The 18,695-nt window shown below is 38.4% G+C and overlaps 1 protein-coding gene across 1 annotated transcript in view; it reads right to left on the bottom strand.

Moving 5' to 3' along the window:
• Nucleotides 1–890: 890 nt before the first annotated feature.
• Stxbp5l (syntaxin binding protein 5 like) overlaps nt 891–18,695 on the bottom strand; it is a 24,445-nt gene continuing 6,640 nt past the window's right edge. The window contains exons 3-5 of the mRNA XM_028752268.1: nt 11,886–11,997; nt 9,377–9,597; nt 891–9,232 (exon numbers count right to left, since the gene is read on the bottom strand). Coding sequence (XP_028608101.1) covers nt 9,191–9,232; nt 9,377–9,597; nt 11,886–11,997 — 375 coding nt within the window. The 3' untranslated portion in view covers nt 891–9,190. The remainder of the gene's footprint in view (nt 9,233–9,376; nt 9,598–11,885; nt 11,998–18,695) is intronic.

The following is an 18,695-nucleotide window of genomic DNA, read 5'->3' as shown; positions in this document are numbered from 1 at the left end:
TAACATTAGATCTACAATATGATATATCACTCTTGGCTACCCATAGGATTCCAAGTCAACACATCACAGAGAGTTTTGTACATTGATGTTTACTACACTAGGCACAATAACTGAGCTAAAGAACCAACCTCACTGCTCAACAGCAGAGGAATTGGTAAGGAAAACATGTCTTCTCAGTGGCTAGTGACTGTTTCAGCTATAAATGAGGATAAGGTTATGTGTGCTGCAGAGATTGTTCAATGGTTAAAGCTGCTACTGTTCTTGCAGAGGACCCAGGTTTGGCTCCCAACATCCACGAGGTAATTCACAACTCTCTAGCTCATTTCTGCAGACCTGATACCTTCTTCTGGCTTATGTGGGTCCCTGCATGCACATGGTGCATAGACTTACTGAAGCACACACACATAGCACATACATGAACATAAAATATTTTAAAAATAAACTTTTTTTCATTTTCAGGGAAATAAATGCAAATGGAGATAATTATATTAAATAACTCAAGCAGAAAGGCAAATGTCATATTTTCTCTGATTTGTAGTTCCTATGTAGATACATAAAATCAGACAAATATGACATCAAAAATAGAATTAAATCTATTCAGGAGGACAAAGAGGGATTAACAGGAAGGGGAAAAGGAAGAAAGGAGATAGAGAATATACGTTCAACACAAACTTTATGTCTGTATGAAAGGCTCTTATGTAACATATGCTATGTACTGTAAATATAAACTATGAAAAATTTAAATAAAACATTTAAAATATTTAAATAATGTCTGGGTTCCCAAAAAATCCACAAAGCCCTCTCCTTCAGCCACAAGCAGCTACTGATTTGCTCTGAAAGACATAAGATAATGCTATTGAAGTGCAAAATAATACAACAAATTCAAAATATTTTTATTTTTATTATTTTATTTTGAAATAAGCTCAAATCTAAATAAAAGTTTCAAGAATGGTACAAAGAATTTTATCAAGTGGGAACCCACACACCAGTTTTGATAATTGCTCCATTTATGTCATGACATGTATGGCAAAATGTTTCAATCTATGATCATGTCTTACATGCAGTTGTTGTGGATTTGGGCTTCCTAGATCTGGAATATCTGCCGTTCCTCATCTTTCATTACACCAAACGAAGTTCCTAGGGAGAAGCCATGTATAGACATCATCCAGTTTAGTTCTATTTAACATTTCCACAGAACGAGACCCAGCGTACATCTTGGCAGGAATGCTGTGTTCTTTTCAAAGGCACTACAAGATGCTGATTTGCCCCATCACTGGTAACAGGACTTTGGTCCCTCAATAACAAATATAGTATCTGCCATGTTTTTTTAGTGTAAATGCTTTTTAATGTTTAACAGTTTTAAAGATTCTTGGAGATGATGTAAATCATTCTCTACTGAGATTCCACTTCACCTCATTAGTCTGAGCATTAACTGGCATATATCGCCCAAGATATTATAACAATGTTTATCCAACAGCAACTTTTAAATTCCATTTATACTCATTGGCTGACATTTTATTGTGTGGATAACTTTCTCTCCTCCATATTTACTTATATCAGTGTGAATTCATGGGTTCCTATTTTATTCAATTATTACTATGTTTTATAGTTAAATTATCCTTTCTTGGCCTATGTCAGCTCTTTCAAGCTGTTTCTGAGTGCTTCTGACAAGTAGCCATCTTTCATCAAAACTTCATTTTCTGATACAGAGTATATTCCAGAATTGAATCAGTCATTATTCTCATGATGCTCCAGCACATTAATAGGAAAGAATATTTGGAAATCATAATCCAGCACTGGTTGTATTGATTGCTGTGTATCTTTCTAGTCTATTCAGTGTTCAGAAAATATTTATATACAACATATACACACCTTTCAGCATGCATACACACATATATAGTGTATATTTATATGTGTATATATGTATATAGCTATTTGTGTAGATACATTATATAAATGTATACAATACATATATATATATATAGTACATATATATGCATATATATATGCACAAAGTTCACACTGATAACCAATTGTACTCGACATTACCAGAGTTTTTTTCACCTTTCATTCTTTAAGAAGTTTTATTATTTTTAATTGAGAAATAATAATTATATTGACAGGGAATATCTGATAGTTCTATACGTACTTAGCAGAATCACCCCCCTCAACTATCACCTCTTTGTGCTGGAACACTTAAAAATCCTCTTCTTTATCCATTTTGAGCATAAAAGTTACAACTCCAGTTATCATGCTGTATGTTGAAGAACCAAAATTTAAAGCATTCTAGGTTTTTCTTTTAATTGTATATCCTTCTACATCTCTGTGAGGAACTTAGCCCCCATGGTGTCAGTTTATTTAAATGTTCAGTTCTTTGAATGTGGCCACTCTCCAGAACCAAAGGGGTTGCCTCTGCCCTGCTCCGAAGACGACTTCAAATTCTAAGGTCAGTGACCAGGAAGTCTCAGCTGTCCTCTTTCCCAGCTCGGCTCTGTGGGTGCACCACTCACCTCACCCTTGTGGTGCCCTCCTGTGTGTGAGGTTGCCATTGCTAACCTGCCCCAGTGCTGGGCTTGCCCTTTAAGTAGAGCAGATGGCAAGAAAGACTTGAGGAAGAAAGTCCTCTTGGGTGGGAGTGAGGAAGTGAGTGAGGCAGGAGCAGAGTGACAGAAGGAAGAGAGAGGAAAGGGGAGGAAGCAGAAGAAAACGGTGAACGCAGGTTTGTGGACTTAAGTTGTTGTAACAGAAAGATAAACTGATTCTCCTGATACAAATCTGAAAAAGAGATTAGCATTTATATTTTACAAGGCCCTATATATTTTTCTTTTCCTCAGAAGTATTTTTTAGCCTAAGGCTAGTTGTCATTTCTTTCAATTTTATATAGATCCAACTATAGAAGAAAGATTGTGGTGGAGGCAGAATTTTCCTAAGATAGTTAGAACTTGGAAGATTAAGGTCAGCTCTCTAAGGCCACCTTATAAGAAATACCAGAAGGAGAATCAAGCAGCTGGTGAGAGCAGAGCAAGTCAGACGGTCTCATGACTACTGGATGGACGTGTCAACTCACAGTGGATTCAGTTTTTGGCTTGAGCTGTAAAAACAGGAAGGCAGTCAAGGCCTCCCCTAGTTTTAGGTCCTTGAGCCCCAGCAGGGTCTTGTGCACACTGTTAACAAGTTTGCCTTTGCTTTTATTCCACCACAGGTAGCATTCAATCAATAGCCTTGTAGGTTGCCTTTAAATTTTCTAAACTGTTACATATGTCCCCAATTTGATAGAAAATCTGAATAGGTATTTCTAATCCAAATCAATCAATAAATTCAAACTGAATCTATACATTTTGGGAACTTAGATTTTGTTTTCTGCTTTTTGCTCAAATCAATATGCCCCCCATCCCCTCAACATTTTAAAAAACATCCATTCTTGGTAAAACTATAGTTAACAGTTTGCAAATGAATGTTTTTACCTCTATATATTTAATCTTGGCAAAAATCAATAGTATATGACATCATGACATAAGAGAGCATCTATGTACAAACATATACAATTTTATTGATATCTCTACAGACTACAAGAATTTTAGGTATAGTCACAATTGCTGAATGCAACAGAAAAATAGTAATTTGTCATTTTTTGAAAAGATGCAAAAATTCTGAAGATGAAAGAAAGATACATCAATGGTGTCATCTGTCTGTTATTTCCTAGAATAAAACATCACATAATTAAGTACTAAAAATGATAGGTTATTAGAGATTTTGATCCTGTGTACAACTATCCAAAGCCACCACCTATTTTATCCTCTGGCTTTGCCATTGAGAAGAGTGGGCCAAGGCAAGAGGGGAGTGCGTGGGGAGAGGACTCAGAGTGCTTCTGTGTTAATGCCTTCCTTTGGCTGGACTCTTTCTTGCTGGGGTGTGAGCAGTTTTTCAGGGCACTGGTTCTCAGATTATGATTTTCCATTTATGCACATACCCCATAAGTAAGAGAACAAATTCAAAAGGCCTTCAGAGCTTTAGGGACAGCAATCAAACAAGGAAGAGTTCTTCTCCCTGTTTGGTAACATCAGGTCCAGCAGGACACCCATAGCAGAGCAGGAGTCTCTCACCATGTTTGCTCCTGAAGAAGGGTTCATAATAAGCTTGGAGATAATTTAGTAAGTGATTGTTTTGGGAATTTCCACTGTCCAGATATTGAGAATTAATTTTACCACTTAGCTTTTTATACTGCTGATTTTATGGTGATATTTCTGGTGTCTTATGTAAAAGACAGTTGAAATTTACAACCTTGACTTAAATAACTAATGATCAAGTCACACAGACTAATATTACAGAGTTACAAAGACGTAGTGGAGCTGCCTGGTTAGAAATGTGGGCTCACTTTTGTTCTGTGAGAGGAAAGAATAAATGACAATCAAGACGAGACTGTGTCTTTTACATTCTGCCTTCCCCAGTCCCTAGGAAGGGGCTAAGAATCAGCCAAGGAAGGCAAGAATCTTTCTAAGTTGGTCATAAAGCAGTGGTTACCAACGGTGGCTGGACACTGGACCCATGTTTAGGGCTTTCAAGAATACTGATGTTCTGTTTCCAGTCTAAGACATTTTGAAATCATCAGGAATTTAAAAATCTCAAATGACTGTTTATGTGCAGCCAAAGATGACTGTCATTTCTCCAGGAAAACATATAAAGACATTCACTTTTGGTTGTATCAAAACCTCCTCACTTCCCTCAGACCCTCATATCCCTCACCATACCCACAGGTTTCCACCACACTATACCCTTTCTCTTGTTTCTAGATGAGACCTTACTGATGCCTTTCTTTCAGGAAGACAGATATACTGTTCAGGCTGATAGACAGAAACATTAGACTTTTTAGCACATGCTTCCTGGAATCTTGCATATGAGAGACAATGTTCAGCCTGTTGGTGATGATCATCTCAGATACCTGGGCTGTATGGATACACAGTACTACCACGAACATGGGGCTGAGTAACTGTAGGTGAAGCTGTGAAGCTGCTGTTTCTCCCAACTCACTGAGAGCTAGACTTGATCTGCCATGCTGGCTTTCTCTGTCGTTGCTTTATGTGGGCCAGTGTGGTCAGGGAAGTGTGTGTACTCTCCCCCAAGGATGTCTGTGATACAAAGAACATCCTAATTCTAAGCCAGGGGAAATTAGTTCTCCTTTTGGACTAGCTTTCTTTTATTCTATCCAAATGCCTGACAGCTTAGTATCTCAAAGAACCTATCTTAATTTTTCAACCGATATTGGGCCTAATCTTTTTATTTTCTCAGTCTGGCAGAGATAATGGGCAAACAATACCTTTAACATGGTATTAGTGGGCTATAAAAAAGGAAACTTAACCTTTTAAGGTATCTTTATATTTTTGAGGGATAAAGACCTAGATTTTATTGAGAATCAATTCCAAAGGATTTGAGAATTGATTCTGTGATAGAATTGCTGGAAAACTTTTCAGTTTTGTTACTATACACTTGAAGCTGATGTCACACAATGACCCTGAGTGCTAAGTCTGAGACTCAGAGAAGTGTAGAAGCTAAGTCAGAGAAGCACATCCTCAGAGGATTGAAATACCTGATGAGTCAGTTGCCCTCCACCCTAACCCAAGACAAATGGGTGGTTTCACAGTGGGATCATTGCTTACATTACTGTGAGAAGCAGGGAAACAAACACGTCTTTTATTATTGATGAATAGAATGAAAGGCTCATTTCTGCCAGCTTCTCTGTTGAGGAAGGAATAGGGGGTAAAGTCACCTTGTCCTGATGATGCTTCGAAAGCCTTATCTCCAGATGTCACTTCATAGATATAACGTAATTTGATGGTAACTGAGACTCGGGGTCATCTTCTGCAGTGCTATTACAGTTTCTGGGGTGGTTTTTCTTATGGTCCAAACAGAAGAGAGATGAGAAAATGCAAAAGATTATGTATATCAACATTACTCATTTCCCTAAGTTGGCAATGATGACAAAGATGGTGGTGGTGGTGGTGAGGTGACTCTGTGTGTGTGTGTATGTGTGTGTATGTGTGTGTATGTGTATTAAGGTTAACACAAAAGCTCAAAGAGAAAAATCACATCCATGGTTAAATTATTGTTATTGCTACCTCTTTGAATTATAAAAATAATTTTGATACAGTAAAACCTCATTAATTTGGATTCTGCTATTCATTGGTCTGTGGGATAAGTTACCCTTATATGAAGAAAGGATTTGTCAAACAATTTTGTAAGAGCATTTAAACTTTAAACATTTATGAAAACTTGTTCTTTTCAAGCATGTCAGAAGCACCTACTCCAAGCGATGTCTCTTTATAAACTTTTGATGTATTTGCTGGAGCCAGAATTTTAAGCACATCTATTGTGAAATATGGATGTTCTTTTTGATATATTCTCTGTGTGCTTCGAAAATGTCTATATATTATCAGTTCACTAGTTCTTTAAAAATTTACCTCTATTGCATATGAATCATACATGTAATTTAGGGCAGGTCTTCTCTTGCTAAGACAATGTGCTCTTATTGTATGTTGTTTTCTGTAAAAACATATCATATATTTCACAGTCCGTCTCTTTAAATGATGTAAAATAGTTGCTCTCAACTGGAAGCAATTTTGTCAAAAAGAATTTTTTTAACTGCCATTACTAGCAGATTCTGACTGGCATCTCGAGGGCAGAAGCCAAGGACACTGTTAACATCCCAAAGAATTTTGTGCTAGTGGTGCTGCTTTTAAAAACCATTGCTATAGAACAAGTGAAATGTGTGTGTGTGTGTGTGCGTGCACATGCACCTAGGGTATTGAAGACAAAACCTATGATCTTGAACATAGTGGGCAAGCACTCTGCCCTGCACTACTTCTCTAAAGCAAGTTAAATATTACAGAGAAATTCAGAGATAGTCATTGGATTCAATGGTACTTTGGATTGAAATTCACTATTTCTAAAAAAGAAATATCTTATTCTTCTGGTCATTTTAAAATGTAGAAGTACTAAAGTATCACTGGGTGTTGTGGGGCATGCCTGTAATCCCAGCACTTGGGAACCAGGGCAGGTGAGTTCAAGGCCAGCCTGGTCTGCAAAGTGAGTTTCAGGATAGCCAGGGCTGTAACATAAAGAAACCCTGTCTCAGAAAAGCGAAAACCAAACCAAATCAAACAAAAAATAACCTTTAAATCAAGCAAGCAACCCCCCCCGAAACAACAACAATCCCAGAAATGTTAAAGTATGATAAAAATCAGAAACTTGGGTCTTTAAAACAGATCACATAAATTGTGTGTTGCAATTTGGCTGCCAATGTTTTTCATTTCCTAGCTTTAAATTTCATTAATGTTATTGTATAAATGTGTGTATTGTCTGTACTGCCAAGCCAAGTCCCCTTATATTCATGTTATAACAGGAGGCAGATTTACAGACAGTTTTAAGAAATCAGAATTCAAGGACTCTGATAAATGCTACTCTAGCATGTATTTTCTGTTTTTTTAAATCATCTCTGCTTTTTCTTCAAAATCAATGAGAAAAATTAAAAGGAAGCACCACTCCAAATGAAAATAAAAGACCAATGAACATAATAATTTTGTCTATTAAGTTAGACTCAAGGAAATGTCAATGTCTTAAACACAAATGTAAGTCCAGTAAGACCTCAAAACCCAATGAACGTGTCACATAATTTAAGATTTTAGAAACAGGAAGAACATCCTGTTATGGGAGTCCTGTGACTGACTCCCAAGCATGCTCAACAGAGCAAGTAGGAGTCTTCCCTTGTTTTTCTTTGCAGTGCTTCCCCGCTGGGTCATGATAGATCATTTTATCATGTTCCAGATGATCTTTACTCTTGAGAGGTTTTAGAAGGTATTTGATATTTACTGACACATGCCTTTGAATTATATTAGTCAATCTAGTGACAAAGCTATTGATTTTATATCATTAAATTATCTCTGGATTTGTGTTACCCATAATGATGTCTGTGGCCAAGATAGCTAAAACAGCTCTACATTTCATAAGGGTTTCCAGTAATAAGTGCTGAACCCCAAAATGTGTTCTAATGAAAGCCCTTATGCATCAGAAACATGATGAGTCAGAAACTCTTTCCTAAAACATTAGCTGAGGTTTTACTGAATCACATCAAAGAGAATGACCAGTTTGGTCTGTGAATATCAGGCTGCAAAAGCACCTTGGGATTGTAGACCCTATTGGGTTTGAACAGTAATATACTGTGTAATTGGCAGATAAGGATACAAATGATGCTTTAAAAATATATCGCTTTGGAAACTAAAATTGGGGTGTGTGAAATTCCACTCCTTGTGAAATCAGTTCTCAAAGCTAACTGCACTGTTCCTATAGTCTAGTTTCTGCAAATTATCGCCACCTCCTCTGTAAAATGTAAACCAGGCTGGAAAAAAAAATGCTTTGAGGTGATTCAACCCTACACGGTTTATGACTAAAACTAGGAATTCATCTTGAAGGTGGCAGACATGGAAAGAGAAGTGTTGGGGATATTTCACTATCCTGGCAATCTTTGATTATGAATGAGAGCTGCAAATGAAGTGAATTACTACAGAGAGAGAAAAATGTTAATCAGAGTCTTGATGTAAGAACTCAGTAACGTCCTAGTATAGTAAGGGAGGTTTCAGATGAGAAGAAAACTCTGGGTGTGTTTTGATTCCTTTCAGCTGAGTAGGGCAAATACACTTGAAATGCACTGATATCTTCTGATGCAGATTTTAAAATTGTTGGGTGTGGCCCGATTCATGACGGTAGTTAACCATAAATCCTTTTCTTCTGCTATAACATGCTTTTGTTTCTTTTCCTCTTAAGATGTTAATTTATCATGCAAAGAATTTTTTAATTAAGTGCATTAATGCTTTTGTTTGTACAGGAAATTTCAAATCAAAAGGACTCCCCATAGTTTCCAAACACAAATTCTTAGCAAATGACATGCCAAGATAATATCCATTCCACATGGGAAAAAGACAAATTCGGCCATTATCCTGGGATTTTAACCGGGGTTCCAGCCTTTATGTTATGCAGCATCGTTGCCTTTGATAAGTCTCCTTTATGATAACTTCAGATGGACTATAATGGAACATTTTGTGGAAGAAACTGGTTTCTAGCAGTTGAATCGTGATGCTGGGAATAAATTTGGTTTCCCTGAATAATGGTTTCTCAAAGCAGTCACAGCTTCTTTCGAAGGTTAGAACTGGTACCATTTCTTATCCTTATATTTCAGCATTAGCTGGAAAGAAAAAAAAATAGCAATCAAAACATGCTGCAAAACCTTAAAAGTGTTACTCAGCAAGTCACTATTAAACTAATCATAATTAAATCTTAAAACGTAATAAAATTATATGGCTGCCTGTGTTTGCATGGGTTAGTTTACCTCATGTGCATGCTTAGAGAAAGCTTCTGCACTGGTCATCATGCCAGCAGTCTTCTCTTCCAGCTCGCCCAGACGCTGCCCTCTCTCGTCAAGTGCAATTCGGGCTCGGGTCAGCTCTCCCATCACTCCACCAGCAGCGCCTTTCATCCCTTCTATACTACCGGGTCCAGGAATGTGCTGTGCTAGGCTGCGGGATGCTTTTCCTGCCGAGGCTTCCCCAACTGAAAATGTAAGCCGTAGACATTTAAAACGTTTCAGAAATTCATAGTCAAGATGGGCATCAGGGCAAAAAGATACTCTTAAACTTCAACTACTATCATAATTTTCATTCAAAGGATGGCATTTCTGGTGTTGTCAGATATATGTGTATGTGTTAAAGTTATGAGTACATAAGAATGCCTAAGGGAGAGACGGTTATTGTATGTCTTTGTGTGTACGTGGTTTGTATATGGGGCTGCACTTTCTCACAATATGGAAAAATCGTTTTCTTGCTTTCTTTTGTGGATATGCATGTATATATTCGTGTGTTTCGGTTTGTGTACATGTATGATTCTTCATGTGAAGGTCAGAGGTTAACCTCAGGTGCTATCCATCTTCATTGTTTTCCTACAAAATTGATTGAATGATTACAGTGTGTGTGTGTGTGTGTGTGTGTGTGTGAAGGAAGTCAGCTTAGTTCAGGCTACTGCATAAATTTGGAGACCAGAGGACAACTTATGGGAATTCAGTCTTTCCATCAACCAAGTGCATCCCAGGATTTGAACTCAGACTGTAGGTTTGGTGGTAAATGCCTCCACTGGCTGAGCCATCTTGGGAGCTGCATCTTGGTTTTTGAGACAGAGTGTCTCACTTGGCCTGGCACTCACTAGTCGTCTGGGCTGACTAGCCAGTGAGCCCTGGGGATCTGCCTGTCTCTACTTTCTCAGCGTTGAGATTACAAGCACATGCCACCTCGCCTAGTTTTCTTATGCATTCTGGCAATCGAACTCAATTCCTAATACATGCAAGGCAAGCACTTTACCGACACACCCATCTCTCTAGTCCTACAATTGCACTTATTAACATGAAGGAATTGGAATTCTCAAATACATAAAATCTTATGTTTAGCACATACCAATGTTTGTTACAATCTGCCCAATATTCCCTGTTAATCTTTATACAGAAATATTTGCAAGGTCCTCAATTTTCTGTAAGTGCTAGAGAATTAGGCATAGGAGTATATAAGTAAAGGTTTTAAATTTGTGTTTTTTATAATATACTAAACGTTTTCTTGTTAGGAACAAAGCTCTGCTTTATTTAGCTTAAATAAAACAAAGTTCAAAATCGCTGTCTCGATTGGTTTGCCAGATTGGTAGCACAGACCTGTAACTCCAACTCTTGTGGGGTGAAGAAAGGGGGTCAAGAGTTGAAGGTTGGAGTGGTTTACATAGCAAGATCCTTTCACAAAACAGAACGCATTATAATACACACCCATCTCGGCAGAAATTTAGTGAATATTTTCAGGAATGTCACATTAGAAAGGAACCTGGGCTTTTAAAAATAAAAGCCTCACTAATATCTAATTCACATACTAAAAAACAACCCTTAATAAAGCTCTTATAATTACACCACTGGGTTTTAGTGTCTCATACAGTTGAGGAACCATAACTACTATCTGATTTTAGACTATTTTCATTTTTTCAAAAGAAACTCAAATTCATTAGCAATTGCTCCATAATATCTCATTATCCCAGCCTTGGGAAACAACTGATTAACTTTTAGTGCCTATACTGGACTATTTATATGGATAGAATCATATAATAGGTGGCTCTTTTCTGATCTGGCCCCTCTGATTTATCATGGTATTTATGAAGGTCTACATTGTCACATGTAAAATAATATTCCCTTTATTGTCTAAAATAATATTCAACTATAGGGCAGTACCTGTGTCTTCTTACAGAGAAATTCAAGAGAAAGGGAGTTTTGATATGCAAAACCAAATGGTGGTGGCATGGTCTGTAAGCTTTATTCTGATCTGTCCTCTGAAAGTGTTTTCTAGTATCTCCTGTTGCTTTTTGATTGCTGTTTATGAGAGTCGCACTGGTAGATTTTCAAACCAGTTATTTTTCCACAGCACTGATACAATTGTATTATGAATAAAGAATCCATTTTCTAGCAGTGGTTGTAGGAAAGCAGACTAAAATGCTTTCTCAAAATTTAAAAAGCCAAATACTACTAACTGTGCATTAAGATAGAGTTGATCTGCAATTCTTACTAGCTTGTTCTTTACTTATATGAAATATATATATATATAAATGTATATATATGTTTAGCTATTTTTTAATATAGTGACTAATTTTATTCATGTTTAATAGACATAATAATTTAAAAAATACAGGGAAACTAATTCAAATTTTAAAATAGTCACAATAGTACTTTGGCTTAGAATTTAAGATATAGTGTATTAAACCACATATACACACAAACAGGTCTATTTTGTGATGAGCTTTTTAGATGAGGATTTACTCACAGAGTTCTTCTCTGTCAAATGTCTGTCCACTTCCACCAAATAGTCCCTTGAGAAAGCCTCTATTTTGGGCTTCTGGTGTCTCTATGGGAGTAAACAAATCGCCTAACATGTCCTGCACCAATTAAGAAAAAGAGGATTAGAGCAACTAAGATTAAATTAATAGATGATAAGGTAATACTGTGAGATATTACACTACATTATGGAGACAGCCTTTCCATAGCTTTTCCGTGTGCATTTTGCTTGATTTACACTTCTTAGCTCTCCAGGTTCTTAATAAAGGAGAAAAGGAAAATAATAATAACAATAATAATAATAAAGCAAGGACAAAAAATACAAAACTTTAGGCAAGCCAGTCATAGCTGCATAGAACAGACACTGGGAAATCATCTGATGCCATGTCCTTTGTCACTAGCAATTACTGTGGAGCAAGGAGGGAACAGATTCTTTAATCAACCATTCTGTTGAAAAGAGTAGAAAATTCAGCACAACCATATCTCCAAATACCAATCCCACCAACTAAGAAAGATCCAGAGAACCACAGAATCATATGGGCATCACACAGTCACATGACCTGAATGAAATGTATTGGAAATACTCAAGCTAAGACTGTAAACCCTGGCAGAAAGGCAACCCTTCCTAATGAGACCAGAATTTACAGCTGTGACTGTAAATCTAAACATGGGTATGCCCACATCAGACACTGAAACCCACACAGGACGTATATGAGTCCCCAACACAGTAAAAAGACTAGCTGGCCAGCTGGAAATTATTCTGATGGATATCCCACACTGAAGTCTAGAGGTGCCATTTATTTTTATTCTGTTTGAAATCATCCAGGACCTTACTTTGTCCTTGGTTTAATTGGGAATTCTTACAAATTCTTTTAAACTCTTTGTCTGGAATTTCATTGAATTCATCTCACTAGGTCACATTACTGTGGAATCCCCCTTAAGGAGACCTGACCCCAGCTGTTGACAACCAGGACAGACATTCAACCCAGAAGGCAACCTGCTTAAACTCCACTGAGGCACTGCATGTTGACAAAATCTGCTTTAACAGATTTGAGCTAGAAACACAAGCATCTGTTTCCCGTTAACAGTAAGATCCTTGGTAGCTCCAGGAGAGGAGAAAAACAATATCTATCCCAGTAAAGAAGAATGACTGATACTGTATTATCTTTAAATTTTACTTTGTCTCATTGTTAAAGATCTTTGCTATTGCATATTTCTTAATGGTTTTGTTTAATTTGGATATTCCTTACATTTTATGATTATTCTACTTTTTGCCTGTTCCATTTAGTTATATGTACTATTTTTCTTATTTAAAGCTTATACACATCCCTTCAACCCCCTTTTCCTTTTCTTTCTCCATTTCCTCCTCTTGATTTATCAATTATAATTTTCTATAGATTTAATAATCTTTAAATTCCATTTACTCTGTAAGCTATAGACATAATGCTAAATAGGAAAAACCCTTAAAAAGTATTTTCACTAACCCAGGAAAGAGGCTCTTTTACTCTTTTTCAATACATTAAATATTAGCAAAAACAAGAGAGTAGACCAGTGTGCTTACAGAGAGGAGCCTAGCATGGCTGCCCTCTGAGAGGCCCAACAGCAGCTGAAAGAGTCAGATGCAGATACTTACACCCAACCAACGGTCAGAAGCTGGGGACCATAGTGGGTTAATTAGGGAAAAGCTGGAAAGAACTGAGAAGGAGGGTGACCTCATAGGAAGACCAGCAGTCTCAACTAACCCAGACCCCTGAGATCTCTTAGACACTGAGCTACCAATGAGGCAGCATACACTAGCTGATACAAGGCCCCTGACACATATACAGCAGAGGGTTGCCTTCTCTGGCCTCAGTGAGAGAAGATGCACCTAACCGTTGAGAGACTTGAGGCCTCAGGGAGTTGGAAGGTCTGCTGAGGTGGGGGTGGGCAGTAGGAACATCCTCTTGGAGATGGGGGAGGAGGAATGGTGTAGGAGGAGCTAATATGGGAGGAGTTAGGAGAGGAAGAGGAGGAGTAAGGAGGAGTGGAGGAAAAGGAAGAGGAGAAGCTAGGAGGAGGAGAGAGAGAGTAGATGGAGGCGTATGTTCACGTGTCTGTAGCAGTCAAAGGTAGTTGGTATATCTAGGTTGGGTATTGGGTTACACTTCTGATTGTATGGGTATCTTGTTACTGATCATTATCAAATATATAAGCCTTTGATTAATCTTTAAGCATTAGAGACTCATCTTTCTACTGGGCCCACGTGGATGGTGGGATGGTCTGGGCAATGTCCAGCCTTGCGGAGACAGCATGGAAGATTGGCAGAGCCATCTCCCATGGTGGTGTCTCATGGGTGGAAGGGTTGGTGTTTCTTTCTGGCCATTTCTAGCTGCGGTGCACACATGGTCTCTGGCCGAGAAACATGGCAGCTGAGCTAGGCAGAGCTGCTGTAGCATAGATAGTCGGCTTAACCAGAGGCCACTTTAAATAATTACTACAACAGAATGGGATGAGGAAAAGTTGGAAGACAGACTGGGAGACAGATAATGACTGAACCGTAAAAAAGATTAAAGAATAATTTTAAACAACCCATTCAAAAAATGGTGTATAGAACTAAACAGAGAATTCATAACTGAGGAATCTTGAACGGCTGAGAAACACTTAAAGAAATATTCAAAGTCCTTAGTCATCAGGGAAATGCAAATCAAAATGACCCTGAGATTCCACCTCACACCAGTCAGAATGGCTAAGCTCAAAACCTCAGGTGACAGCACGTGTTGGTGAGGATGTGAAGAAAGAACACTCCTCCATTGCTGGTGGAATTGCAAACTGGTAAAACCACTCTGGAAATCAATCTGGAGGTTTCTCAGAAAATTGGAACTAGATCTACCTAAAGACTCAGGTACACCCCTCTTGGGCATATACCCCCAAAATGCCCCACAATGCCACAGGGGCACATGTTCCACTATGTTCATAGCAGCCTTATTTCTGATAGCCAGAAGCTGGAAACAACCCAGATGTCCTTCAACAATAGGAATGGATACAGAAAATGTGGTTCATCTACACAATGGAATTCTACTCAGCTATTAAGAACGAGGACATCTGAGTTTTGCAGACAAATGGATGAAACTAGAAAATATCATCCTGAGTGAGGTAACTCAAAGACAAAAGGATATGCATAGGATACTCACTAATAAGTGGATATTAGCCAAAAAAGTAGAGAATTCCCAGCATACAATCCACAGAACTCAAGAAGGCTAGCAAGCTGAAGGCCCAAGTGAGGATGCCTCAATCCCACTTGGGAGGGAGAAGAAAGCAATCACAGAAGAGGGGGGAGGGACCTGAGTGAGAAAGGGAACAGGGAGGGGAAGAGGAAAACAAGATCAGATGGGGGTGGGGGGAGACTGAAGCCCTGAGGGCCAACAGAAATAGTCAAAATAGGCAACCTCATGAGTTAGGAGGTGGGGGGACTCTCTAGAATGTACCAGAGACCTGGAAGTTGAGAGACTCTCAGGACTCAAAGGGAGGGACCTTAGATGAAATGCCCTACAGTGGGGAGAGGGAACTTGTAGAGTCCACCTCCAGTAAAATGACAGGGCATCAAATGGAGGGATGGGGTTGGCATCCCACAGTCAAAAACTCTGACCCAGAATTGTTCCTGTCTGAAAAAACTGCAGGAACAAAAATGGAGAAGAGCCTGAGGGAAAGGAGGTCCAGTGACAGACCCAAATTGAGATCCAGCTCAGGGAAGGCTCCAATGCCTGACACTATTACTGAGGCTATGGTGTACTTATCATGACTGCCCTCCGAAAGGCCCAACAAGCAGCTGAAAGAGTCAGATGCAGATACTTACACCCAACCAATGGACAGAAGCTGCTGACCCCTGTGCTTGAATTAGGCAAAAGCTGAAGAAGCTGAGGAGGAAGGTGATGCCATAAGAGGACCAGCAGTCTCAACTAATCTGGACCCCCCCGGGATCTCTTAGACACTGAGCCACCAACCAGGCAGCATACACCAGCTGATATGAGGCCCCCAACACATATACAGCAGAGGACTGCCTTCTCTGGCCGCAGTGACAGAAGAGACACCTAACCCTCAAGAGATTGGAGGCTCCAGGGAGTGGGGAGGTCTGGTGGGATGGGTGGGGACATCCTCTTGGAGATGGTCGGGGTGGGGGGGATGTGTGGGGGTGGATGAGGAGGGAGATAAATTCTGGACTGTGAAACAAAAGATTGAATAATAAAAAAATGTTAAAAAAAGAAAGAAAAAAGAAAGAAAGAAAGAAAGAAAGAAAGAAAGAAAGAAAGAAAGAAAGAAAGAAAATGGAGTGGGCTAAGCTAAGAAAGGAGGATGTCAGATCATTTCCATTTCCCAAAATTATGGTCCTATATATGGGAGACCTCAATCTAAATGATTTTCTAGAAAACTCTTAGAAATAATAAACCTTTACTGCAAAGTAGTGAGTTACAAGCAATACACAAAAACTAATAGCTTTTCCTAAATGCCAGTAATAAAAATGCTGAGAAAAAAAATAAGAAAAGAGCTGCCACTTTCACAATATGTTAAAAATACCTTAGAATAAATCTAACTAACAATGCCCCAGACTTCTATAATGAAACTTTTAAATCACTGAAAAGAGAAATTGAAGAAGCCACTAGATGACAGAAAGACTTTCCATGCTAATGGATCAGCAGAATATTGTGAAAATAGTTACATAAACACAGCAGCCTACACATTCAATGCCTTCTTCATCAATGACACTTTACAGAACTTTTTTTTTCAAATCCATAGGAAGGACAAAAGACTAAACAGCCAAAGCAATTCTGAGCAAAATCTACAATTCTGAGGTATCACTACTTGCAGTAGAATATTTCTCTCACTACTTTGTATAAAGCTCAGTGATTGGGCTGTATGAGAAGTAGGCAGAGTGAGGAGTTGGGAGGAGAAGGAAGAGGAGCTAGGAAGAGGAGGGGGACCGGAGGAGAGAGGAGAAGATGGCTGCAGATGTGCCCGTGTCTCTAGCAGTCTAAGGAAGTTGTAGTATCTAGGTTAGGTATTGGGTAATACCTCCATTGTGTGGGCAAATTGTTAACTGAGGATTTCTAAGTATATAAAGCCTTTGGATAATAGTCAAGCTTTAGAGTCTCATTTCTACCGGGTACCGCGTAGATGGTGGGATGGTCAGGGCTCAGCCAAACTGGATATAGTGTGGTAGATTGGCAGAGCCATCTCCCTTGCCGTCTCGTGGGTGCCAGGGCCGGTGCTTCTGGCCGGTCAGAGCCTAGAGGCAGCGAGAGCACGCTGCCACTCTGGCCTCAAGCCTTTTCTTGTCGGGAACATGGCAGCACCTTAACAACAAGCTAGATTAGGTGCCACCATTTGTAAATTTTAACCACAACAACTACTTCTAATTTCAGTCACATTATAGAGCCATAGCAACACAACCAGAGTACCACTAACATAAGAACATACATTAAGATCAGCAAAACAGAACAGAGGGCCCAGAAATAAATCCACTCAGCTACAGTGATGTGGTTTTCTACAAAGAGGGCAAAAACACCTTGTAAAAGAGACAATTTCTTCAACAAATGGCGCTGGGAATATTAGACAGCCTGTTACGGAAGAATGAAACTGGATCCATATCCTCATCCTGCATAAAATCAATTAAAAATTGATCAAATATTAATGTAAGACTTGAAATTATGAATTGTTATGAGAAAACATTTCAAATATAGGTATATGTAAGGAGTTTCTGAAGAGAACTCAAATAATAAATGAAGTAAAATCAAGAATGTGCAAATCAGACTTTTTAAATCATGCTGCTTCCCAGCAAATGAAACAGATGAGAAGGCAGACTACAGAATGGGAAATGTCTTTCCTGACTTAGAGCAGACAAACGATTAGCATGTAGACAACTGGATCCATATCCTCATCCTGTATAAAATCAATTAAAAATTGATCAAATATTAATGTAAGGCTTAAACTATAAAATTGTTATAAGAAAATGTTTCTAATTATAGGTATATTCAAGGAGTAAGGATATAAGTATATATGTCCTTACATACGTATACATAAGGATAACATATAACTAAAACCCAAATAAACCAAACAACTCAGTTGATAAATGAGCTAATGGATAAATACATTATGATAAATGTAATCAAATGATAAAGAGAAATGGCCAATAAGCACGCGGAAAAATATTTAACATGTTTAGCCAGTAGGAAATGCAAATTTAAACTATATCAAGACGTCATGTCACCCTAGTCAGAATAGCAACCATTAGAAAAATAATCAATTCTAGCAAGGATGGGGTGAAAAGGGAACCTGTATGCTGCTAGTGGTCATATAAATTAGTCTGTCCACTATGGAAATCTGTATGCTCATGAAGTTTTCCCCCAAACAAAAAAAAGAACATATGCTCCAGCTGTACTACCCTTGAATATACATCAAAAGAACTTTAGTTAACATACCAGTGATACTAGCCTGTCTTCTTCCTCTCTTTCTTTCCCTCCCTTCTCCCTTTTTCTCCCTCTCTCTTTGGTAGCAGTAATTTACAACAGGTAAGTTATAGAACAAGTACAGAAGAACGAATGAAGAAAATGTTGTATGATTACACAGTTGAATTCTATTCAGTCATAAAAAGTGAAATTGTGCAGGCTTGGGAGATGGGTCAACAGTTAAGAACACTATGTACTCCTTCATAGGACCTGGATTTAATTCCTAGCACCTCACAGCTGTGTGTAACAGCTGACCTGATATCAGTCTGTCATCTATCTATCTATCTATCTATCTATCTATCTATCTATCTATCTATCTA

Source organism: Grammomys surdaster, unplaced genomic scaffold (assembly GCF_004785775.1).
Source record: "Grammomys surdaster isolate TR1022 unplaced genomic scaffold, NIH_TR_1.0 125889, whole genome shotgun sequence".
In the NCBI taxonomy this organism is placed as follows: Eukaryota; Metazoa; Chordata; class Mammalia; order Rodentia; family Muridae; genus Grammomys; species Grammomys surdaster.
The sequence above is the reverse complement of the archived record's forward strand: the minus strand, read 5'-3'. Positions and strand labels throughout refer to the sequence as shown.